General features: G+C 43.9%; 1 protein-coding gene across 1 annotated transcript in view; it reads left to right on the forward strand.

Annotated features, from left to right (window-relative positions):
• The window catches only part of pid1 (phosphotyrosine interaction domain containing 1), a 30,026-nt gene extending 15,184 nt beyond the window's left edge, over positions 1 to 14,842 (forward strand). Inside the window, exon 3 of the mRNA XM_076735094.1 lies at positions 12,177 to 14,842. Coding sequence (XP_076591209.1) covers positions 12,177 to 12,677 — 501 coding nt within the window. The 3' untranslated portion in view covers positions 12,678 to 14,842. The remainder of the gene's footprint in view (positions 1 to 12,176) is intronic.
• The last annotated feature ends 12,169 nt before the right edge of the window (positions 14,843 to 27,011 follow it).

A 27,011-nucleotide genomic window follows, 5' to 3' on the forward strand; every position in this document is an offset into this window, starting at 1 on the left:
ATAAATATTGATATCTCGCCTAGGTGCACGCTGCACGGAGCTGGACTCTCCGTCCAGTGCGACTCCCAGCATCCGCTCGCTGCCCCACTCCTCTTCTTCTCTCGCTGCTCTTTCCAGAGAATGCCAAAAAACCACGTTGCCATGGAGACCACTACAGCTATTCAGCAGAATACCAGCCGCACAAAAAATTCATTTCCCTCATCTGTCTGCGACCTCCTTATTTGCAAGTCTGTCTGCCTCGCCGCCTGCATCTGTTGGCTTGTGTAACTTCCTGTCTGAGTCACTACCTGCCTGTCTGCATATCTGTCTGCCCACCTGCTTCAGCACCTCTGCCTTCAGACCTCAAAGGGACATTATTTTCCTTTCAAGCCAGAAAACACTCGTCTTTCTGCCCGCCTTGCCGGCCTCACTGCTTGGCTTTTACACACTACAATACAATATAACACCATTTATGATCCTCGTGGAATGTTCTTTATTCACTGTCTTTCCTTTCTCACCCCTTCCTCCCTCACTCCTTTCTTTCCCAGCCCCCAGTTGCGCTCCCAGCTTACAGGCAGGCAGGGAGGCTGGCTGAGGGCTGCTGCCCCCGTGCCAAAGCTAACAGCTAGCAGGGATGAAAGGCCACCACTCATTGCCCCGCCGGCCTGCTGCTGTCAAAGCAGTCCACTTCACATCCATTGAGAAAATGTTTTCAGTGCACTTCACCGCCATGCCAGCTACAGTTATACCCCATGACAATGGTGAAATTACTCTGGAGTCTGCTCAAAACAGACAACTCAGCTCCTTCCTCGTGATCTGTTCTCTGCTTTCCAAGGGTATGAAGTCGCCCTCTCTTTGACGAAGGAATACACAGTCGATTCTGAAGTCTCTGCTCTCGTCATGTTTTTTTGGCCCTGCCCGGCTGAATGATCTTTTATACATGCCTGCTTTTTCATGCAGCCCCTTGGCTATGCACCTTGTGTGGAGTTAATGAGCACACAAGTGTCTGATTCACAACCCCCTTACACTTGTAACAGCCCAGTGGTGAGACAGTGTGTAGACTGTAGTGTTGCCATGGATTATGCGTGGACACTAAAAACTTCATTCCCACAAAGCTCCACTATTTAATCTTCTATGCTTTTCTTTGTCCCATGTTTTTGCTCTGATGTAATTTTGCGTAACCACTGTCTTGCAGAAAACTAGATGAGAAGATTGATGCCACTCTCACATCCTGTCAGAGAAGTATAAGGCTACAGCCAGCAGCCGGTTAGCTTAGCTTTACACAAAGACTTGAAGCAGGAGGAAGCAGCCAGCCAGGCTCTGTCCGAAGCCAGTTTCAGGGTCCGGGTATCGTGCATGCTGATTAAGAGCACTGGGTCTGCTACCTCTGCCAGGCATAATTTCACTCTTCACACTACACAGTGAAACCAAACCAGTGACAGTGTGTGATTCTCCCACACTGACGTCATTCACACGAGCAGCCCAGGGCATGCTGGTCCTACCAGGTCTTTATCTAATCAGTCAGGCAGAGGGGCTTTTTGTCTCTCAGCACTTGGTATTCTGATGTCAGTCAGTGTGCTGAACGTACCATCACTTCTCCTCCAGTGAACAGAGAACAGAATGCACAGTGATGGCATTTAGATGATGAACAACCTCTGGGGTGAGATGACCGGTGCTCCCAGTTCCCTGCTGAATGTGTGCAAGTCTGTGTTTTTGTCTAACGGAGCCTTTGTATCAGTGTTTTGGCCTGCGTGTGTGTGTGTTTATAGATTAGGAAGGTCAGAATCGTTTACATTCTAGATATGGGCATTGGCTTGCTTGGTCGTCTGTGATAATGTACAAGCATCACCGTCTTCCCTGCTTAACAGGGATTTTACTCATCAACGTCTTCTTTCAGGTCTTGAGCATTATTTGAAACAGTTGAATAAAGCCTTTCGTGGCTCCAAAGGGAGCTGTGCAGTCTGAGAAATTGCCTCAAGTGATGTCACTTGAGTCAGTGTGATTTGCGTTTGAAGACCACAGGTTTGAAAATGAAAAAATCAAGGGTTGTGTGGTCAGAAAGAAACACTTTCAACACCTCTGCAGCCCGTTCCTTAACCATGTTTGAGACTAGCAGCTCAAGGCTGCATTAGCTGGAGTGCAAGCATAGTTTAAGAAAGTACCTGCATGGTACTGCTCTGTGTGGTTGGGTGCTGTCATCGTGTTTGGTGAAATCTGCAGAATTTGAAACATGCTCTGTTCATGTTGATTATTTTTATGCACTGTAAGTATAATTTAAAGTATTCTCATGTGTTTGTTTGTTTGTTTGTTTGTTTGTTTGTATGGAAACTGGAGGTGAGAGGTGTTGAAAGGCAGTCAGGATTCTGGTTTGGGTTAACTCGCGTGTTGTCTCCGCTGGCACTGTTACTCTAGACTGGGCAGCAGTTCAGGGCTTTCCTCAGATCCACTGATTTACTCAGGCTGCTCCCACATAACAGACAGCAATGTCTGGGTAGTGAGCGCTGTCTCGATTTTACTCTTCATCTCTTGTCTCTGTTTCACTCACTTTCAGTGTTGCGCTCGTTATCGATATGGTGGGAGTCAGCAATAGGGGCAGTATATTCATACATCTTTCCTCTCTTTCACCCAGCGGGTGCAGACGATGGATGATATGAGACTAAATATCATGTCAGATTTTGGTTCTTTAGATGAACCTCAGTGCTGGTGCTGGTGCCAAAGGGCTGTGTTACAGTCAGCTGACTCACATTTGAAACCTTACTTCAAGGTTCTACCTGCGGGAAAACAGAGTCTCTACTTGTTTGGTTATTATATCCATAAAACAAATGACTTCTGCAGTCTGTTGTCGTCGTCATGATCAGTGCTGGTTAGGAACTTGACATTAAACAAATCAACCTGGCTGCTCTTTATCTCACTGAAAAACTGAAGTTTACTTCAAACAAAGTCTGACAAGGCTCTGGCCTGCAACCACATTTCATGCATGTCAAAATCTGCCCCAGTTCCACTGAAATATTCTCTGTTTACTCTGGTGTGACTCGAACCTCGATGGCCTCATAAACATATGATGTCTCTGCTGCGACTGTGCGCTCTGCCTACTATAACATCTTTATGGTGTCGCACAAAACGGTCTCTGTGCTGAAATCTGGACTAGATGAACCACAAAGTGCTCTGCAGTCTGATCGTGATGGACCCGCTGTGGCGCTCATGTCCAGAAGTTACAATATTTGTGTGTGCCTTGACTGAAAAGCATGTGTTGGTGAGGAAAAAAGGGCCGTTAATACCATTTTTTCATTTGCATTGCAAATTTGTGTTGGTGAGACCATATTTTGTGGCCAAGAATAGAAAAAGTAACTGGCACCAGTGTGCAGCTCAGCTTAGATGAGCTTTATGACCATCAGTAGAGTATGGAGAGTCCTGCCCTGTAGTCGGCTGCGTGGATGGACTTGGGAATTTGAAAGCGTCTTTCATATACACTGAGGTGCTCCTGTCTTGACTTACATTCAAACACTCGCTCACATACACACTCACACACACAAGCAAGCAAACACACACAGCACCTTCTACAAAAACCTCATCCATCTTTGCATGCCGTGGCAAGCGGAGCCAGCTGCACTGTGCTGATTCAATAAGTTTACAGGAATGTTAACAACCTCCTCAGGAATGCTGCGTTCTCAAGCCGTGGATTTCCAGTCATGTTGGGGGATCCAGACGCAGGGGCCGACTGAAGGAGGACACCAGGACAACCTCTGTCTCTGACTGGGGCCAGTTGTTTATTAGCTATAGAACATGAAGCATCAGTTTTATGCTGGATTTTCATTTTCTTATACAAACGGAGAACACATAAATCCATAAAACTGCTGAATTCACTGAAAAATGTAGTTTGTGCATTTTTTCATTCAACCCTATTTGAATAACTTTAGGGAATAGTTCAACCTTCAAAGAAACAGGCTTATTCGCTTTCTTAACAAGAGTTTGATGGGATGATCATTACTGCTCTGTATATCTCTCTATAAAATGATGACTTGACCTTTTTACGCTTTGATTGTTGTTGCAGATCTATTATCAGTTGTTTTTCTTTCCTTTGGCAAACAGCATCAGATGACTGCCAGGTACAAATCTGATAAGTTTCCAAATATTCAGCCAAAAAAACTCCAGCCTTTTTCTGCTTTGAATAACATGTGACCATGGGGGGAAAAATGGAAAACAGGCACAGATTGAGATGGTGTGTTTTGTTTGCATTGCCTCTTTATCCTTGGACCAGTGTCTGGGCAAGTGTGTGACACTGACATGACACTGACTGTACCTTCATATCAGCTCTGTTCCCAGACCCGACTCATCTGGACCAAACTGCTGTCCTCAACAACTGCCTCCTTGTTCTGCTCACAGCTCCTCTTCCTGTCGTCCCAGCCTCTCTGTGGGGACAGGTATCTCTGCACTGACTCTAACGTGTCTCTTCCTCCTCCTCCTCCCTTTCCCATACCTCCTCCTCCTCCTTCCTTCTCATCCCCTTCGTCCCTTTCTGCTGATAGCCGAAGCAGCTGTGGCTCCAGCGGCAGCAGCTGCCCTCGCTCTACACCTCTCGTACACACATGCATGCCTGTGTGCTTACACACTAATACAGACTCACACACAGACAGTGCGTGCTGTGTGCGTGCGCAGAAGGACGTTCCTGTCTTCCCACCGGCTCGCTCGCTGGGCTGCGGATGTTTTTCCTGTCTCCCTCTGTGCATCCCTCACTTTCTTCTGTCTTTCTTTGCATTCATTTACTTTCTCCCAGCCTCTCTCTCCATCTGTTTACAACAAGTCCCTCTCCCTGTCTGACCCTCCTTGCATGCCTGTCTGTTTCCCCTTTGTCATTCCATAATTGTGGTTCTTTTGGCATTGCTGGGTTTGCGTCCAGTGATTCGTCACAAAATGTTAAACGCTAAAATCTGTTTGTCTCTTTCATCATTAAACACAGAAGGCATTGTTACTGGCATGTACTTAAAAACAGCGGCGGCAGAGTGACTGTGTTGGCGTTGGCGGTGCAGTATACCTTACAGGGTCTTTTGCAGTGTTGTAAACAACTTAACCCCTGGTTTTGTTACCCTTGGATGGACCCATGCTAGCCGTTTTCCTCGTTTCCGCTCTTTGTGTGAAGCTAAGTTAGCCAGCTGCTGGCGGTAGCTTGATACTTGGCCTACAGACGATACCCAAATGGTATCGATCTTCTCATCTAGCTCTTGGCGAGAAATCAAAGAAGCATATTTCCTAAAACGTGAACTTTTCTTTTAACTGATTGCCGCCTAAGTCGACAAGCTAGCAAAGCAACCAGCTGTCTCTGTTGGCCATGTGACCTTTGCCTTACAGGTCCATCAGGAGTCTCCCAGTGTAGGAGAGGGAGAGAACAGTATAGGACAATATGCTCCATAAGAGTCAGTAATGGCGGCCACATGTCTCACCACACATGCAAATGTTTAACCATCCTCCCTCCTTTCTCTGTGTCACACTTACACACCATTTGCTTGTTTTTGTCTCTCTCAGGTATCCATACTGTACACATGCTGGAGTTTAGTTCTGCTGCAGCCATCCAGTGGATAGTTTACATTTCAGCTTTCTTGCCTCAGCCCGTCTGTCTGTTGTCAGTCAATGTTTGCTCCATTTCTCTTCATAGCATTCCTTCTTTGCAGCCCCCCAGGCCTTCGTTCCCGTAGCTGACCTTTATTTCTGTCTTGGTATCGCTTCATATGGCATCAATATTTTCACTCTGACCGTATAGAATTGCTCGCTGCAGAAGGAGTGCAGAACAGAAGAGGGGATGTGAGGATAGAGGAGAGGTGAAGGGGGGAGAGAAACACATGATGGGAGAAAGAAAGAGAGGGGGAGAGAGCGGAGGGAAGAAGAGACAACAGAGTTTCAGAGTGGAGGAGAAACACATGGAAAGTTGAAACAAAGGGGAGGACTCTGGAATGATTTAAGTGGCCTGACTTGCCAGCGCTGAGATGACTGGTGAGCAGGCTGCCAGAGCAGAGGACAGCAGATGTGTTCTGGTCTGGGATGGATGGATGGATTGATGTATCAATTTTATCCAGAGCTCGATGTGTAGAGAGCTGGAGCTGGAGCGGTTTGCTTCACGTACTGCACAAACACTTACTCATGCAGGCGTCTGCAGTTTGGCTTGGAGATGCTAGTAGCAGCTCGTTTCTGCACTGTCAGTGAGTCCAACCTGAATCCCGTCTCCTCTGCTGCTGCAGGATTTACGATCATTTGAGTCAGTGTGTCTCTTCATTGTTCCGATCACAACCCATGATTTGTAGCTTTGGAAACCATCCCGACGCGCTCGCGCACTTTGACACACACACACACACACACACACACACACACACACACACACACACACTGTAGCTGTTAAAAGTCACCCACTAACTTGTCTGAGGTCCACCTCTGCAGCCTCCAGATGCACAGATTGTGCACAGAACCGCTCGTGCTTCTGTTAGCATTTCAGTGCTGCTGCTTTGAGGCTTCACGCTCAACTCGGCTGGTGGCAGACACGAGATATAAATTTGTACTTTTGATTTTAATATGATTATCCGCGTCCCGCCTTGGCTTCTGTCTGCCTGCAAAAGTATAATTTTCCATAACATTTGCCCACAGACCAAAACAGGATTCAGGTACTGCACAGCCGAGGCTGTAATCATGTTTTTTTTTCCAGTGTTATTCTATCAGAGGGTTTAAAGAAAGGAAGGAAGTATCAGAAAAACTTCTCCACTTTAAAACAATTCCTTACTATGTGTTATTTCTGCTGGCCAATAGTCCTGTCGTTGTCTGCCAGATTATGTGCCTTTTTTATTTTTTCTACTTTGTGGCTCAGCCTGAGAGGAGTTTGTTCTTTGGAGGTAACAGAGAGGCTTTACTGTTTCCATGTGGATTCCCTGCAAACTCAAAATAGCCCCTTTTAAACAAAGTTGGCAAGTATTTCATGTAATCAAGGTAAAAAAACAAACAAAATAAAAATCTCTCTGCATTGTTGTACAGACTACAAACCAGGAATCAAATTCAAAGTGATTCAATCTAATAACCAGAAACTGGATTGTGTCTTTGAATTATTTGAGGACAATCAAATACATCACGTCTGGAGGGGCAGACCTGACAGTGACACTCGCAGCAGTTTAGGAGGCAGCGCTGCTTGTTCTTTCGTGTGCATTAAATTGTTCCTGACATGCATCCAGCTCCATCGACTTTGACAGGGAAAAGGCTTTTCTTTGATATTGCAGCAAACAGCTTTGGTTAATTACTGCAAAGCTAACCTACGATGTGCAGCACCGTCCAGTCCATCGCTGGTATTCACTGAGTCCACAGAGGTCCCTGAGGTTAAACTGCATGAAAATATAGTCATTTCCGATGATGTTAGTGGAGGCCAGTTCAGCAGGACGCACCACCTTTGCAGTAAATGGCTGCAAGAACACTTCTGTGTGTTTACCAGGTTTACTGTACTTCTGTGTGGTCTGACTGGCTGTGCCATGTCAGTTGTATTGGGGACAACTTCATTGCAGTGTCAGTCATCCTGTGAGGGTCCCGCTGGTCTACCGCATGTGTGTGTGTTACCAAGTAGGAGGCAGTGCCTCAACAGAACAGCCAGGAGAGGTGTGCAGCGTGCAGATCTTATCATCTGTTATCTGTTATCTAACCTGTAGGCAACATATAAGTGGTTAGAAATGTGTGTATTTCAACAGTTTTTTCCAGCTCTTTTCTGTTGCCTCAACATTAAGTGTCTTGTTGTGTGTCTGTTTTTGTGCCTCCGGTGATGATGATTCTGCCTCATGGCCAAATAGTGTCTCACAGATTGGATTTAAACTTTGCCTCTAAAATGTTTTGCGGCAAAAACGCCACATTAACGACACAACAACCACGAGCCTCAGCTGGTATTTCTGTCTGTTCTAACCAAATAATCTAAAAGTTGATTGTGGTTAAAGTCGGTCATTCAAGCACTGCAAACCAAGGAAAAGTCCAGAATTGCAGTGGTGTATGTGTTTTTTTTATTTTTATGACCATGGTGTTATACGGAGTTTTATCTCTATTTCTATCCACACTTCATCTTTCTACTCCAGCAATATAACAGTTTCCTCTTCGGCTGCAGCTAACTCTACTGTCTGCTCAGTCTGGTGACCTCCTCACCGCACACACTTCTCACTCACACACACCTGCCCGTCTTATGCTAATTCATTTTGTTGTCATGCTTGTCTGCAAAGTGAACACTCAGCCAAAACCATTCAAACTGTCCAAATTTGCCAACTTTTTTCTAAGTTACCTCTGATCACAATGATTCTTGTCCCTTTTTTGCTCCTTCCCACCATCTTTCCCTCTTTTCCCCCTCTCTTGACCTCTGTACTGTGCCAGCGTCTTCCCCATTTTCTCCTTCCTTAACACATCCTACTGGTGATCAGAGGAAGCTTTGTACCTCTCTGTGATTATTGTAACTGTAGCGGATACGCCAGTCACTCATGATTGATCTGGGAAAAATCACATCTTTTCCTGGGACAAAAGAAGGCAACATCAGACTGAATGGTTCATTCCTCTTGTTCAGTCTGAATATCCAGCAGCTGCAACTCTTCACCGCCACCCCTTTGCTGGCTCTTTATCCCAAGCTGTGAACATTATTTAATCAGCACACTAACCAGATCACTTCCTAGTTTTCTAACACCAGAGACAGTAGAGCAGACATAAGCCGATCAAGAGAAAACATGAGCTGCCTTTTTTTGTGCTTTTGGCCAACCCCCAGTTGCTGTCAGAGAAGTAAACCTGGCAAAGCAGTCAACCTTCATTCAACAAGGAAGCAAGCAATCAGTAGAAACAATCGCAGTTTAAACAAGTAACTCGATATCAAAACAGGAGGGACAGAGCGAAGAAGTCCACAAAGAGTCTTTATTGCTGTTTGACATACAAACAGCACATTGTGGATGGTTGATGTATCTTGGCACAGTCTTTGGATTTGTTGGCTGGCTGAGTGACTGACCGCCTTTTGGCTGCGAGAGGGTGTCAGTGTGGTTGACTAGCAAACCGCCCTGCCTCCAGGCTGCTCCTGCAGACCTGTGGCACTCAGCTGAATGATGGATCGGGTGCAAAGGCTGCATGTCCCACCCCGCGGTCACCGCTAATGAAAACCAGGCATGAGGAGGCAGCTGCTTTCACTGCCTGGACCTCTTACAGTTGCCTGTAGGAAACTGGGAATCAGTGTCTTGTCGCACCGCAATCAGGGTATTTTGGGGCCTAATACACCATAGTGGTAGCTTAGTTATAGCATGTAGCTACCGCTGAAGCCACAAGTTGTCATTTTTTTAATTTCCATTTGTGTAAGGATTTAATAAACAAGATGCAGTTGGTTAATAAGTGAGCTTTAGAGGTGTTGACAAGTGTTTTAATCTTTGGACAGACAGACTAGCTATTCCTTCCTGCTTCCTGTCTCTATGCTAAGCTAGGCTAACAACCTCTTAGCTCCAGCCCTATACTTAATGCACAGACATGACTTTGAATTGGCGTGTTCTCTAAAATATTGAGCTGTTCACTCCCAGGGAGGAAGGATGAAGTGCTTGATTGTAATACATTTCCAAGGAGACATTTCTGTTTGTTTTTTTTCTGTTTCTCACTAGCTTCCTCTTTCTCCACCCTGCTGCTGGAGCTCCATTTCTCCATCACTTTCATTTCCTCCTTTTTGATCTGATTATTTCATCTATGTGTTTGTAATTGAGCAGAATTTTTGTGGGCTCCACAGCTTCTTTGAGATCGCAAGATTGCAAGGCTCTACATTTTACTCCTAGATATTTGTGCCCGCATCAGTTTTTGCACTTTTGTAGCTGTGTGGTAAATGCTGCTGGCTGTCTAACCGAGGGGTTGGTGGACTCGAGGACTGAGTGACTGGCTGACTGTTCTACATGCTTACTCTGAAAGATCCCATTCAGTCAAAATCATAGCAGAAAATGAGGGCAAGTAGACTTGACGGCTGCAGAATAAACAAGACTTGTGAAAGCAGAGGATCAGTCAGATGAAGTGATGAATGAAACAGGACCCCGTCCCCTGCTTTGTGTCTGTTTCTGTTGCACTACGGTGTGTCAGTCTGGCATGGGTATCTGTTGATCAGCTGGACAGACCTCTGATGTTGTCAGGTAGTAAAACATAAGAAGTGAAAAGACTTTTAACTAATAGTTTACTTACATTTCTTAACGTTCCAGAGGCTGGCTTGACATTGGGCAGAATGAGCCATGAATGCAGGCCACATCTTCTGTATATGAGTGTTATGTGATACACAGCTTTCCTTTAGTATTCACATTTATCATTGCACTCATGTGCAGCCATGTGTCAAATGTGTGCTGCATGTAAGCCAGCTGTAATGAACTCTTGAGAGAGAGTAGTATTCCCTTGCCCCAGTATAAACACAGACAGGAGTGAAAACTCCTTGAGAGTTTGACTCATAGCAGGCTCCTCCTCTGTGTATTTTTATAAAGCTATGAAGAACGCCATGTAGAGAAAGCGCACAAGTCAGCCATTATTCCTGGACCGCTCTCAATTTGGCCGTGTTCCCCATAGAAAACTTCAGCTTTGTTCACTTCTTAACTCTGTCTCTCCCCTCTCATCCCTCTCCATTTCCTCAGTCTATCGCTCTCCTGGTATGCAGTGTCATTACTATGGTATTCTATGGTCCTCGTTGCAGCCACAGCTCAACGTAGTGTTATTTTACTCTTTGGGAAGTGGCACACGCACAGCCTTCAGCACGTCAGCATAGTTACCACAGAAAATTAGAAAAGCCTCTCATCACCGCTACAGAGAGACTTAAATCACCCCAGTTTTTGAGATTAATTAACCTAAGGATGGTCACCGAACGTGGAATTAAAACTTTATTTTTCCATTTGCTGCACGTTGATGAGGTCCCAGCACAGTAATATTTTTAATGTTGAAAACTGCCTGAGAAGATTGGAAATGGAAATGTGTTCACACTTGTCTTTCATAGTTTAAGACTTGTTTGGCAGATTTGGAGCATCCTTGATCCTGATAACGGCTGCCACATATCATAGCAGTGACTCAGCATCTTTAGGATCTTGATTTAAAAGCTGAACGTGCAGATGGTTGGAAGGATGCTCCTCTCCAAAACATGGTGGCCAGGTCACCATCATTCTTTCATCTGAATGTTCTCTGACACTGCTCATTGTGGTGTTCCTCAAGGGTCCAGTCTTGGCCCACTATTGTTTTCAGTTTACATGTGTCGGCTCAGTGAGGCGATACAACCATGATGTCCTCTTTATGTTGCTATGACAGTTATTTGTTCCACTGCAACTGGAAAATAATAATGACCTAATAATGACATTAATTGTTGGATATCCCCAAATTACTGAAGATGTACTGATGATAAATCTGAGCAATTTTTACCAGCCAGTTCAACAACAAAAATAATTGGTACCAAGAGATTAATACACTTTACTCCCATCCTGAACAAATTATACTGGCTCCTGTTAGTTTCTGTTATGATTTTAAACTTTGACTGCTGACTCTCAAAGCATTAAATGGCCTTGCACCAAACTATCTCACTGATTTGCTGACTCCTCACATGCCTCTGAGTCCCTTTAGATTAACTGGGCTCTGCTGGTTATCCCTGAGTCTTGGCTGGTGACACTAAAGTCCCCAGACATAGGAACACTCTGCTCATTGAGATTAGACAAGCTGTAGACACGTGTTTAACATCTTTGAAAGTGTTCTTTTATGAAAAAGCCTGGATGAATATTTAATGATTCATCTGGTTTTATCTCTACGCTTTTGCTATTTTATTTACTTTTTAACAGTATTTTACTGTCCCTGTGTCTTATGGTTGCATTTCTTGCTTTTATTGCTTTTATTAGCATACTGAGCAGGGGGAATATAGGTGCTACATGCGTTTTAGAAGTAGTCATTCAGCTAAAACCCTGAACCTGTCTGTGACATCGTTTGAGGAGTGGCCTTCTGTTTTTCCAGTCACTCAGTGTATTTATAGGGAAATACATGGTCTTTCCACATTTTAAGGTTTTTTGGATCACATCCCAGTTATTTTCTGTTAGCAGTTGTGATTCTGGACATCTGCTGAAAAACTGCAGCTGAAAGCATTGTGGTGTTTGTAGCCACCTGCATATTTACTTCTGTTATACGCTGCATCAGAAAGACAAGTCTAATAATACCACTGTGTATCTCCTCTCCTACAGGTGGCCTACCTGGGTAAGGTGACTATCTCTGGGACCCAGTTCCTGTCGGGCTGCACAGAGTCGGCGGTGGTGGGTCTTGTGGAGCGTCGTGCCCTCGCCCAGCAACAGGGCCTCATCCCCACAGGCAACTCACTGCTGGAGATTCGGCCCTTCCAGGTGCGTCTCCACCACCTGGACGAGCACGGCGAGGCCTCAGTGACCATGGACACCTACCAGGTGGCGCGAATTGCCTACTGCACAGCCGACCACAGCGTCAGACCCAATGTATTTGCCTGGATCTACCGGGAGATCAACGACGACCTGTCCTTCCAGATGGACTGCCATGCCGTGGAGTGCGAGAGCAAGCTGGAGGCCAAGAAGCTGGCGCATTCGATGATGGAGGCTTTCCGCAAGACTTTCCACAGCATGCGCAGCGACGGCCGCATCCACAAGAGTGGCTCATCGGACGACTTTGCTGAGGACTCGTCCACCCCTGAAGACTCGACCCCAGACGACGGTTGAACTCAAACTCACCTAAACTCCTGATCCCCATCCGAACAAAGCGAGGGGTGACTGGAAGGATGGACAGATTACCTGCTCTCTCTCATTCTCCCCTTCTATCACTTTCTGTTATCAATTTGGAACAAAATTAACTGACCCTGTGAACCGACACATCCAGGATAATGAAGTAGCTTTTAAATACTGTCATGGGAAGGTAGATAAAAAAGGAGTTACAAAAGATCTACATTTACATACAGGGATAGCAAAGTGCTGCCACTTTGAATAAATAAAGACCCACAGGGGCCTTTCAGGCACCTCTGTAAACGCCCTCAAGAGATTGACTCAGCATCTCCATTTCCATTTCCAACCGCTGTCAATCCTGCAGCCAGTAGAGACACTGTTTGTGGTTCTTAAGCTTTTTCATCTTGGAAACAACAAACTTAAGTCCCCACTCTTCTGACCCCAGCTCATGACAACCTTATTGCTACTCTTGCCATGTAGGGACCCAGCAGAATAGGCCTGTGACCTATTTCTGGTCCCAACCCAGAGTTTATGAGACTGTTGGAGCACATAAATTCTTTAAATGTTTAATTATGTGGATCTCTGTTTCTATGCCTTCGACCTTGGTAATAGCAAATGAGGATGTGAAAGAAAAGCTAAGCCTTTAAGCACTATTCATATCATCACTATGGTACCTTAGTCCATCCCCAAAATTATTCGCCGGTATGGCTGTTGCTCATGTGGACGACGGAGCCTGAGCTTCTCCGTTTAATAGGTACTTCAAGATTCGAAGTATGTGTAACGCGCCTGGGAGAATATAGGTGCTACGTAGATGTTACGTTTTAGAAGTTCTCACTAGGCTGAAAGCCTGGACCTGTCTGTGGCACCTTAATTGCCCACATCTGACTTCTGTTTTGAGTATACCAAAATTCAGGCTGCATTTCGCCTGTCAGATTATGTGCCTCACTTTCCTCTCACATTAGTTTGGTCTCTTACCCAGGTCCCAGTGTGTATGTGTGGCCAGGAGTGGGCGTGTCGACCTTTTGTTTGTTTGTTTTTCCGTGTGTGTAGGTGTAATTGCTTACTCCTGTACTTTGTGTATCTGAATGTACACGTGAGTGCTTGCATCTCTGTGTGTGAAAGAGAACAGAGGAGGGAGATTAAGGAGCGGCGTCGTACGATCAGCTGGAAGCAAAGACTTCTCATTGGCCCGCTCTTAAGGAGGTGTTTTAAAATCAGACATGGTACTGTGACCATTTGCCACGTTTTCTTACTTTCATCTCGTACTGGAATGAGACCATGAGTGTGAGAGTCCGAATGTGCCAGTCACTGAGGTTGTAGGACCCTAAAACACAGCCGTCCAAGGTAACGACTGACACCTCCTGGCCTCCGCTTGAATGTATGATGGGTCTAACGTGCTGTGTGCACCTCACGCCATCTCCAGTCACCTCAGTCTCCCGTAATCTCCTCATGCTATCACAGACAGCTGTAAGACAGTCGGGGACCGGCTTCACTCTGCTCTGCTGCCCTGCGTCGCCTGTCCGAGCGACCGCGGCGCCGTCGTGAGGTGAAAACTCATCAGAGCTCCAGGCCACTGTCTTCTTTTCTAACTGTACTAAACAGACTGGACGCTGTCAGTGGACGGTCAATGACTCAAACAGAATCAGGTGGCTCTGGTCAACACACACACAAACTCAAATATTACATACCTACATACAATTATACATATGTACCACATACATTGTATTTGAATCTTGCTCAATAAGCTTATGTAAATACAAATGTATCACTTTTCAGATATTACAGCATAAATGTTGATAGCTATTTTAAATAATAAAAAAAAATGTTGAGAACCATCATACGAGACAGAAACAGTGTTATAAAGCCTACTGTGAATAATAAGAGGAGGGTCTGAGAGCGGTGGCTGAGCGTGTGGGTTTGTGTGTGTGTGTGTGTGCGCGTGTGTGTGCATTTGGAAGGGATTGTATGTGGTGGGAAGTGTGGTGAGGGGTGTGTATGGACAAGCCAGAGGGGGGAGAATGTTTATAAAGCTGTAGAGTACTGTGTCATGTCTGTCTGAAAGCTCAGACGCGCTTTAAATGTTTGACAAATGTTACCTTAAGTGTTTTCTATACAGTGTTTGGAAAGATCAAGAAACAATTGCATATAAAGTATTTACCAAGACCAAACGTGTGATGGCGTGGTCTGTTTTGTCTCAAATCCACATCTCGTGTCTCCTCCGTCACCCGTTCTCCGCTGCCACCAGACCCCAGCTAAAAGAAGTTTTTATGCTTTAAACTGTGTTTCATTTTAACTCGCTGGGTTCCCCGCTGCGGCCGCGTGTGGGAGGATAAATACAAAGCACGTTCAGTTTCAGGACAAACAGAACGGGTAACCAGATGATGCTCTGACACGCTGCCAGGACACATGTAAAGCATAACCTCGCAGTTGCTTTGTCCACCATATACACATGTTGCATACTGGAATGTGATTTTCCTGAAAGTATTCAAGGTATTAAATCTGCTTTGGTGTGTCATGTGTGTGCTTTGAGAAATGTTTGGACGGGACTTAAAGCCACAATCTAACACAAAAGCTGCTCATTCTCTGTTTTCATGGGGATCATAAATGCCAAGTGAAGGTGGGGGTTGAAATATTTGACTTTCAGCCTGCATTGTGAGCAGGTTTGAGCACCTCACACCTCCAGTACAATCCCCCCTCTGCTGCGTGTGGTCAGGCAAACGTGCCTTAGCAAACTCATAAACATAACTTTATGGTATTTCCAAGCATGTTTCAGGTTTAAGTGTGACACCGCCTTTGTCTGTCTGGAGGAGGTTTTCACTCTCCCATTCTTAACATTCCTCTGACTTCTCAGAACTTTCTTTTATTGTGTTGTTGGGCTCCGGCCTCCTGTCTGCCAGAATGTGGCAGCTCTTTTCTCTTCAAAGTGCCCACATCAATAACAAGATAACTAGCTGCTCTCTGCTTCTGTGGCTGGCGATCATTTTGCAGCTTAGGAGCTGCAGAGAATTGGAGGCAAAATGGATGCTGTGAAGAATGTTAATGTGCGCTGAATGAGAACACTGCCTCCCTCTGGCAAGATGAGCTACAGCCTCTTGCTTTGAACATTTTTTCAAAGAGGCCTTTATGTTGTCATACCCAGTCAAGCTCCACATGAAGGTAATCATCACTTTGTATACGGCAGCAGGGAAACAGATTGTTTTGCTGTTGCATCATTGCCTTATTTAGGGTTAAAAGACGGTAACAGAGGCTGGATTTTGTGCACATTGATGAATGAGTTGTGGTTTGCATTTGTTACATTGTTATGTTATTGAGCAGAATTATAAGTCTCAATCACTTGAGACAATTTGTCCACAATGCTGATAATCATCCCTGCACTACGTCAACCTTGTGCCCCCATCTCTTCCAGCTCACTGTACACAAGCTTCAGTGTTTAGATGCCTCTTTGTCCTGGATCTCTGCTGAGCGTACACACTCCGATCGCTCTCCGCTGTGCTCTTGTGTCTGTCTGACCCACTTCCAGCAGAGCATCAGCACACAGGGGCCCTGTGGGGCCCAGAAGGAGGCCACCCCGACAGCCTACGTCCGTGCTTCACTGAGGCGTCAGTCAGTCAGTCAGCTCACAATACCACTCTGTTACCTCTCCAGCTGGCCGCTCTTCCTCCTCGAAGTTCCAGAACTGCCTGTCTGTCCACCCGCCAAGGGCCCACACGCTTTCGGTCCGGCTGGGACAAGGAGCCGTGCCAATACTGGCTTCTGATCAGACTCTTCTTATTCGCTCGCTATCTTTGCCTTACTCTCTTTTTCTCTCGGCCGCCGCTCCCCTAGCAGGGGGCCCGGGCCTCTTGGCGAGAGAGAGAGAGAGAGAGAGAGTGTGGTGGAGGCCTGTAAACATATGTGTGTAACATATGTGTGAAATGGACCAGGAACTGTACGCATTCTTTCTGCCTCTGGCTTGACTGATAAAGCACACTTCACGTTGCATAAGATGCAAAGAGTTGTGTGGTTCGACACAGGGAAACAAATGTTTCAGAAATTCAAAAATGATTTGTGGGGAGAGTAAGTAAAATATTGTATTGTAGCCGGGCAGATACAGTAGTAGTTTAAAAGAAGACAAAAAGAAATCTGGACTGAATCAGCTGTGATTGTGTGTAAACACACTAAGCTTTCCACCAATAAATTAAGTACGAACTGAACTTGAAAGAAAACTTAAATAACAATTCTTGCTGAAAGATGGCAAAGCACATAGTTACGACTTGAATGGAAATTGAGAAATAATGTGGGCAATGCTCTGCTTTATGGGCTCCTAATTTCCTAATAATTTCACAATAATTTCCTTGGAAGTTCTTTGGAAGGAATTATGTAATATTTAGTGGGTAATGGAATTTCCTTGAGAGGATTTCTCCATTTAAATGCAAGAAAATACTCATTCATTATGGATTTATTCTGAAAAGATTCTTTATCTGTGATGAATTGTTTGTTTGGCTCCACACAGATTTTACATATGTGTCTGTCTCCGTTTTCCCTAAAATGAATTAAAATTTGCATAATTACTTTTGGGAAACTTCCGAGGAAACTACTGGGACATTATTAGGAAAATACAGACATGTAGAATGAAGTATTACCATAATATAAAAAGAAAAGTCGTTCAAAGTACTGAAGGTAATGTATCCTCCAGACCTGAGGATGAATGATGAAGAGGACAATCTTAGATTCTTTCTCTCTGACATACAAACCATTTCCTCTGATCATGTCCAGATCTCCTCTGATCCCTCCTGTTGGACTGGTCCCGAAAGCCTTCATATGATTTAAGACTCCTGTCATAATGAAATGTAGACTGGAATGAAGAGAGGGGGGCTGCCCGTCACAACTTACGACTCCAGACTCTCTAACCTAAGCCCTGAGGATTCAGGGAACATCCCCTTTGTAATACACTTACAGTCACACACAGATGAGATGCTGCCCTGAATCCCTGGGGGACAGGAAACGTCTGGACTGAGATCCAGGAGGAGCTGGTTTGTCAGGAACGAGAGATGAGAGCGAGAGAACAACAAGCTGAAACAGCGTGGAGGACAAATGTTATTGGTTCTGTCTGTGAAGTCCTACTGTGCGCTGATGCTATTCAAAGTGTTCTGTCCACACACCTGTTACTGTTCAGAGTTTAAAACCAGTAAACATGGCTGAGGAAGTAAACAACACGCTGAAGAAATAATGCACCTGAAAGCACGTGGTCTGTTCTGACGTGCTTAAAATAACACAAAATCTCACTTTTCAAATGAAATGGACATTTTCATCTATTCATAATTGTGTCTTTTCAGATATGAGACTGACTCAGGGACAAAGTGAGCTGAGGATGTGAGGAAACGCGACACTGATGAAGTGTTACTTGACAAGGAACATGTGAGTCCAAAAATGCATGTGCTTTGAGGTTTGCGGTTGTTTTTCCACATGAAAGGAATAGTTCGGCATTTTGTGAAATCATCTTACTTGCTGTCTTGCACAGAGTTAGATGAGAAGATTGCTGTCACTCACCTGCTGAATATGAAGCTACAACAAGCAGTCAGTTAGCTTAGCTTAGTACAGAGACTGGAGATGAGAGAACAGCTAACCTAACTCTGTCCAAATGTACATACCAGCACCTCTGAGGCCTGTTTGCTCCATATGTACAAAGGTGTAACATGTCGTGATTTTATGGGAGTTATTGTGTCAGACCTTTTCTTGGCTTGGTACAGAAATGTATGAGCTGAGCTAACCAGCTGTGGCTCTACCTGAAAGCCAATAAAACCATGTTTCCTCAAATGCAAATTCCAAAACAAAGTTTGTGCAAAAACTTGTTCTCATTGTAGTTCTCCTATGTTTATATGTTGAACGAAGCGGCGTCAATTACTCTTAAAATTTATGAAATTTATCCCACTCACAGTGGATACTGCTTTAAAGTTCCAGTTATCATGTTGAAGGAACAACACCAACATTTCAATATGAGATAAACCAAAGAAAGAAGGAAGTAGCAGGAAAGAAGCAGTGAGGGGACGTAGAGGACAGAGGAAAGTGGAAAGGAGTGCATGTGGAGAAAACAATAGAGTGAATAGGTGACAGGAGTGAACAGACACGGCTCATCTGGTTGGGCATCTTGCTCCCAGATGTTGAGGGGAGAGTTGGGCAATCCAGCTCTGTCACATCCTGCTGATTGGACCGAAATAAAAGCTCAGAAAATAAACAACTGGCCCAACTGTCTCATTGCTCGTCAATGAGGTCACAGACACAAATAGATACGTGCCTGAAAGGAAAAACACTTTTCTTGTAAAAACTGAGGGCTGGACTTCATGCAGCTGGTGTTACCTTCGTGGTCCACTTGGTGTCATCGTAGCTCAGCATTTCAGAGCAGAGTGCTCTGCATGCTGCATGAAGAGGGACCTGACTCCAGTGAGATTACAGTAATGGAAGTGCAAAGTGCTGAATATAACACTTTTTGCAAAAGCTGCATTAATTGTTGAATTGATTACAGTGGCGACCTAATCTAGACTTTGAAGAGAAACCTGTATTGCTACGAGTATGAGACAGGGTGGGAAATTTGATTAAAAAGGTTGTAGATTTTTCTCCAACCCCCTTTTTTTTTTAACTTATTACAATGTGACCTCTTTATCCTTCTTCAAATTAGGAGATGTCAAAATGAAATCACTCTGACTTTAGAAATGACTGAGCAGCATCCCTTTGGAAGGAATCAAAATGTTAGAGCTGCCGAGAGGATATCTGAGATGATTCGGCCTCTTCTCCGTCGCCACGGGTTTCTTTATTGAAAATGCCATGACTTCTGGATGGATGCCCCTTCACATTTGCTTCCCTTCCCATGTATCAAAGCCCTTGAGAGGAGCACAAAGATGAGATCCCTGAGCATTGAACACATATCATGGTGGCAGACCACGACATCGCAGATGATCCTGTTTTTAATGCAGACTTCAGCAGCCTGATCTGACCTCGATAATACCACACGTGAAACGATTGCCACCTACTTACAGAGATGGAAATGATGTCAATTTCAGCTCGCAGGCCATGCTGTCAAGTTGAAAAATCTCTTATCTTTGAAGCTCTTTTTTTTTTTTTTGTCGAAGCAAGCATCAGCAGAAACTGAAGAGAGAGCGTTTCAGCCGTGACATTTCACTCTGCTTTCTTAAGTCGTGGGCTGCCTGTGTGGCTCAGCTGGTTTAATCCTGAAGCCCAAAAGGCTCTGCGGGTTGTTGGGAAGCAGGGAGATGGAACTTATAGCACATCTTCAAAACACCTCTGAACACAGGACAGATCTCACAGAGCCGTGTTATCGTTTTCATCTGTTCGTGGTGGCTGTTTGTTTGTGTGAAAATGATTCATAACCTTAATCCCAGATGGGAAATGGATTTCATGTTTGTCACCAGTGACAGGATGAACATATTTGATGCATACCATAGATACCAAGCACTGTGTGACACGCTTCCCACTTCAAAGAAGGGACGGCTTAGAGCAGATCCAGCCATATTGACAATGAGATAATGATGCGGCTTTATATGTTTTCTATGTGGTGTATGGTGACTTGAAATCACTTGTGTGTGTATTTGCACAGCAAACAACAGGACAATAATCTGCTTTTATTTGCTGACAGTCAGCCAAGCAAAGAATCCCTCCTAATTGAAATTTCTTCTATTGTTCTGAGCTGATTCGCCTGTGAAATCAAAGCTCACAGCTAAAATCAGCTGGAAACAGGTTGAGTAATGTGTCACCTAACAGATCTTCTGAGTTTGGGGTCTTGTTGCAGCACTTGCTATTATTATCTGTACAGTATAATCTGAAGCCTTTCTCTGAAGTGTAGATACATTAGTGGATAGTAGTGGTGGTTTAAGTTATATCTCAACAACTGAATGTTCTCAAATATGTTTATTAAATTAACAGAAATGAAGGATTGACCTTCATGTTCTTCAATGTCAGCGGTGCCACTGAACTTTAATTACTAAGTATCAGCAACACAATGTATTGTGTCATTTTCCATCAGGATTGCGCTCCCTGAATGGCGTTGGCTCAGGAGTCTGAGAAGCAACAAGGTGATAAGGTGTTGTCAAGATACTGACAGTGGTGACTGACACTGATGCAGGCTCTGTGTGACTGAGCAGACGCCTTCACTGTCCTCCTTCGCTGTGACTGATGATTGTTTGACTGTCGTCTGAGCGGTTCTTTGACACCGCTAACAATTCAGGTGATTGCTCAGTTTATCTCGCCAAAGGCCATGCGGGGTCCCGCTTTGAAACATCATGGCCATTCATTTTGCAGCCATCTGTTCAGGGTGAGCCCACAGTGAGTGCAACTGCATGCGTGCTGGCTCCTCCGTAATCAGGTACAGGATGTCTGCTGTCAGAACATACGGCCGAGCATCGGAGCACTGTCAGATGTAATAACGCTGCTCATCGTCTGTCTGCACACTTTATTGCGGATAATCACCCTGTCAACTCTCTTCACTACATAGGGACTGAAAAGGTCACAGGTCACCCTGTCTAGATGAGCGGGACGACTAAGACTCTGTGCTACTGAAATAAGAAGCATCCTCAGGACCCTCGCTCCTGTCAGACTTAATGTGCTACACAATCTGACCTCAGACATTTTGTGTAATTGCTGCTGCATAATGTTACACGAGTCTTATCTGCTAAAGATGCAATACAACCTGTGAATTGATATCAAACATTTAACTTGAAGTTAACCTGATCTGTGGCTACATTTGACAACTATGGGGCAATGTTGAATGTTGAAACATAATGCAGCAGCAGAACGAGTGGAGTAGGGTCGTAAACTCAGCAAAGTGACTCATTAAAGTCCATTATCCAGCAGCATTTATGTAAAGTTTGCTAATATTAACTAACATTAGTCACTATGAGCTGCTGCTCATAGCAGGTCAAGTAAGTGTGTGTTATTACTTATTAATAGATGTAGGAGGGAGAATAGCATAGTAGAGCATAGGGAGAATCGTAGCATAGTAAAATTGTATGTACAGTACTTGAGTAAATGTACTTAGTTACATTTAATGACTTCATACATTTTTTTTTTTTTTTTGGGGGGGGGATTAATTCGACTCCTGCACCTCATCAACACTTTTTTTGATTTTTCTTTTTTTCTTATCCTCATGTTAAATTTGATTTCACAGCTGTCACATTGCCAGTCATGTCACGGGCTGACTGGTGGTTTCAGTGGGGTCCTTTGCAGTTCACCCGCCTTTAGACACCTTGTCTGTGCATTTCCTGTCATGTTTGGCTTGTGTATCTGTGTGACAAGCAGTGAGGGCTTTTATAAACCTGTTTTTCTTATGGTCAGCTAATGCAATACCCCTTTCAATGAAGAAATTAAGCTGTCTGGTGTCAAAAGAAAAAGCATCATTGAACAGAACAATTCTCAAATATTAACCTCAGTCTTTCCTGTGTCATATCCTCAGGTGACAAGAGTACTTCGCAGGTGATCTTATTAAAGCTCTGCACATTGTGAACATTCACAGTTTCGGTGATACAAAGCACAGAGAGATGCTGTATGAAAACTGAAGAGCTATAGTCTCTGAAAAGCCTCAGAGAACAGAGGCTCATATTACTGCAATCCATCTGGCTCACAATGTCAGTGTGGTTTGCCGTGCTCAGGCATGTCCAGGGACATTGTCCACTTTCAGTAAATAAAATACCCTGCCCTGCGTTTTGAAAACCGAAGTCCACTGTGTTAAAAGCAGATTTAGGTTGAGCCACAGTTTGAAGCACACTAACATGATGCAGAGGTGTGCGCTCACTGTGACACGAGGGTCAGGTGAGCGGTCAGGCTGCATGCCGATGAGGCAATGTTGTGAAAATCCCTCACTGTGAAATTTGATTTACTTGCTTTGGTCTATTCACGCTCCTAAACCAATTTGGAGACAAATGTTTAGACCTGCAGTGCAGAGAGAAACAACCTTGTTCGGGCTGACTCCAGGCTGTCAGATGATGGTCTGTGTCATCAAGCCATATTGCCACAGCGGTGACAATGGCTGCACATGGATTTGGGCAGCAGACTGTCTAAGCTCCTGCTGAAGACTCTACGTTTGGTACTCAAGAACAGAGCCAGTGACAGAGGGACACTTAACCAGCTTAGACAAGGTCCTCAGCCGCAGTGAAGTGATGGCCACACTTCAGCCTGAGACGTCTGACACAACTGATCAAACTGCTGAGGTTTTTTTTTTTTTTTTTTTTTTTTTCTTGCTGCTGGTCATGTTTTTGGTTTGAGTTCATATCCTACATTAAAATTACTGAACCTCCAAATGAAACATAAAATAATTTAAATTACGACTGCTTCTACACATTAACAGTGGAGGTTTGAGCATTTCAGTCTGCTGGTTTTGACAGAAATCATGTTAAACACCAAAACGCCCTCCAACTCTGCAAATGTAATTTCATCTCTTACTAAAATGAAAACGATCGCATATATAATGCGACGCTCTCTGCTGTATGTTGCATAAGTCATTTTAATGATATCATTTTGGACTATATTAAACAAATAAGAGCTCATTTTGCTTAATGGAGGCAAACAAAATATAGTGATGACACTGATTAATTTCATTAATTTGTGACTGGTCAAAGTATTGATTTAGTTTTTTCATTAGCTCCGTCTCTACTTTCCCTGGAGGAACCTTAAAATTGCATTGGATGTGTTTCCAGAGGTAGAGTCTCTGTAATTAACGTTTTTACTCTCTTAAAGGAAATGTTTATTGAACTTAGAATTCTTACTTAATGAGTTTGTGCCGAGTTTACCCCCTCATCCATTTATTTTGGTCAACTTAAAATGAACATTTGAAATCGATAAAGGTCAATTACAGGGAGGTAAATATGTTTCTTATTTGCCTGTATATTCTAACAAATAACCATGTATGGGAGTGTGTGGATATGGACATGTATAGGCATACATGTGTATGCAATGTATATACAGAATGTCCACTGTGTTGATGTTGATGCATGGATACACCTATCATTGTGCATATGTACAGTACATATATGGATGGATGGATGTGTTTGTGTGCCTTTAGGTGTGTATGTATATATATGTGCCCCTTTGACCTTGCATCTGTTAGAAAAAAAAACCAACAAAAAAAACAATGTCAGTCAATATTGTCCTGAAGGTGTTTTGGCCCTTTACTCCACTGCTTGCCTCAAAAACATAGTACAATTAACCAAGCTGGAGCTTTTTTTTGCAGGTTTTTATTTCATGCTGAACTCACGTTAGTCCTTCAGTTAACCTTCCCTTCCTGAGTCCTGCCATATGGCCTCTTTTATTTTCCGTATGAATCCCTCTAAAGTTTCTCTGGTTACTCTTTCCATACCAGAACAGCTATATCAGCCTCCAGGCAAGGAGCCCTGCTTCACCTCTGACCTCAAGATTTGCTATTCTCACTTATCAGTGTTTACTTGTGAAGGTTTTTGATGGTCTGTTAAACCTGGGAGCTGCAGCAGGTCCTCACCAAGGTCTTCATTGCATCATAGGTACAAATTACTTTGGTATTTAATTACTGCTGAAGTTTAACATTCAAAGCTCTGAAAATGTTTTAACGCATTATGTTTCATAAAGTAAGAGTTTCAAAGGAGATCGAGCTTGTAAGACTGTTTCCATTAAGAGTCGCCAGAGAGGACATGCTGTTGGTCTGTAACCAGTCACCTTGTCAGGTGTCTTTATCCTTTATTCAAGGACATCTGTGTGTGTTTATGTATTACTTACGTTGTAGGGACATAAATCTGTTTACACAGTCACTTTATGAGGACTCGCCATACTTGTGGGGACAAAATGCAGTTCCCCGTACTGCAAATCATTAACTTTCACAGTGAAGACTTTATGTTAAGGGTTAAGGTTAGGGTAAGGCAAGTAGTGGTTATAGTTGTGGTTTGGATAAGTCTCCAGGAAATGAATGTAAGTCTATGTAATGTCCCCAAAAGTGATGGAAACACTACTGTCTGTCTGTGTGTGTGTGTGTGTGTGTGTGTGTGTGTGTGTGTGTGTGTGTATTTCTGTTGCATTTGTCTAGTTCCAGGATCATCTCCCTCTGGGTTATTTAGATTTGCCTGTCAACATGTCGCATCCCACCACAGCTCTGTTCTTGGAGAGGCAAGGCTGCAGGTGGTGCTAAAAGACAGCTTTCCAAGGTGTGTGTGTGTGTGTGTGTGTGTGTGTGTGTGTGTGTGTGTGTGTGTGTGTTTGCATTGTGTACATTTGTCAGTAATGGTTATGCATATTTCCTGCTCTAAAGCACTGAGCTGCTATATTTATGCCGAAGTTGGTGGTGGATAAAAGTGCTTATTGAGATCACTAACATTAAAGCCACTGTGAGATGGACAATTACCTGCAACTAGGTCAGGACACTGTGCTAAGTCCTTTTATAATGACCAACACATGTATATTCAAATACGCTCTTTCACCACTCTTACACCTCTGTCATGGATCAACAGATTGTATTTTTCTCCTAAACTGGAACCTGTCCTTGAGCAGTTGCAGTTGTTCCTTTTGACATTACATATCACTATTTAATGAGACATTGTCCTTGGACTTGTCTCCAGGCATCACAGCTCGCTCAACACATGAATAAATAAGGCATGGAAAATGCTTCAAGGGAGTAGACAATGACAGGAAAATACAGAGGTAGCACTTGAGCCGAATGGACGTTTCTCATGAATAATAATATATCTGTGTGGATAATTTAGGGTATACAGACAAAGACAAATCTCCCATCAAACAGTGAAGCCTTCTTCACCTCTGGTGGTAACGAGAGGCTTCTAAGGCTTCAACCGAAGCTAATCCAGACCTCAAGATGAGAAACAGTTGAGCCACTCTACATTTTTTAGCAGCAGAGGTCTTGTTGTGCTGCTCACCAGAATTTGGCTGTATGAGCCGTATCCCCTGCAGAAAGGCTGTGAAGTAAATCTTTAATGTTTAGTTTTGCACAGAGGTATTGAGAGTGAGAGGAATGACATGACGAAGATCAATAATTTAAACCTGCAGTGACACGATAAACCCGTTAGACAGCCAAGTTTGGTTTCCTGGTAGAGCCACCTGATCATCCATTACAGCTTTACAAATTTTTCAATGGCTATAAAATGACGGCTACTTGAACGTTAATTTGGTTAGTTAAAGGGATAGTTTGGCATTTTGGGAAATATGCTTATTTGCTTCCCTACTGGGTGTTAGACATGATCATGTCTGTATGCTAAATATGAAGCTAGAGCCAGCAGGCAGTTACCTTAGGTTAGCATGAAGACTGGAAACAGGGCAAACAGCTAACCTGGCTCTGTTCGAATGGAACAAATCTGCAAACCAACATCAGTTAAGCTCACTAAGCAGCACATCTTTTATTTGCTTCATCCTTTTGGCGCCCTGGAGTCTTGTCGTCACTTTGAGGCTGCCAGGAGGCACAGACTCCAGGAAGTAGAGATTATACAAACAAGATTTAACATGTTCATTAGTGAGTTGCTGGGAGGCTCGTTTTGTTACCTTTGGACGGAGCCAGGCCGGCTCTTCCCCCTTGTTTCCAGCCTCAGATAAGCTAACCATCTGGTGACTGCTGCTTCATGTTTACAGATATGAGTGCAGTATCAGTCAAGCGTATTTCTCAAAACTATTCCTTTTATCCTGCACAAACAGCACAAAATCTTACAAATTTCTAAATATAAGCATATTTATTTTACATGCATTGCTGTTCCAATGCAACGCATTCCCCATCTGTGTGACATTTCACTTTATTTTCAGATGCACTTACACAAATGCTAATGCTAATCTCTGTAGATATACATATACGTCATTGGAAACTGTAGTAATAAACACAAACCTTGGCTGATCCAAATGTCTACAGCAGGAAAAGATGTGGTTTATGTAGATGTTTGGTTTCCTGGGTTGAAATGTGGACAGGCTGCAGTGCCAGCCAAATAAAATCACATGACCTTAAAGTACAATATCTGTGTGAATCTTTCCTTTGTTTTACTTTGGTTGACAGCCAACCTGCACTCCTCAGTCGCATGATACTTATTTGATAATATTGGATTCCTTCCTTCCCTCCTCGCTCCTCCTGACCTTTCTCTGTGATTACATCACAATTCCCCATCAGTGCTCTGACATTTCCTTGCCTACCCTCTTTGTTCATTACAGGCCTTATGGGAGCAAACAACAAGGCCGGGGAGTTCGGAGGCCAAAGCAGGCGGTTAGCCTTCATTCGAATGGTGGCAGCTTTGTTGAAAGAAAGAGGAGCATCCGTTCAGCTCCCTGGGTCTGAGAAACTGTCTGATGCCCATGTCCTCAGTGGACAAAGGAACGGGGGATGACAGTAAGACATAT

The sequence above is a fragment of the Chaetodon auriga genome, chromosome 7 (assembly GCF_051107435.1).
Source record: "Chaetodon auriga isolate fChaAug3 chromosome 7, fChaAug3.hap1, whole genome shotgun sequence".
NCBI lineage: Eukaryota > Metazoa > Chordata > Actinopteri > Chaetodontiformes > Chaetodontidae > Chaetodon > Chaetodon auriga.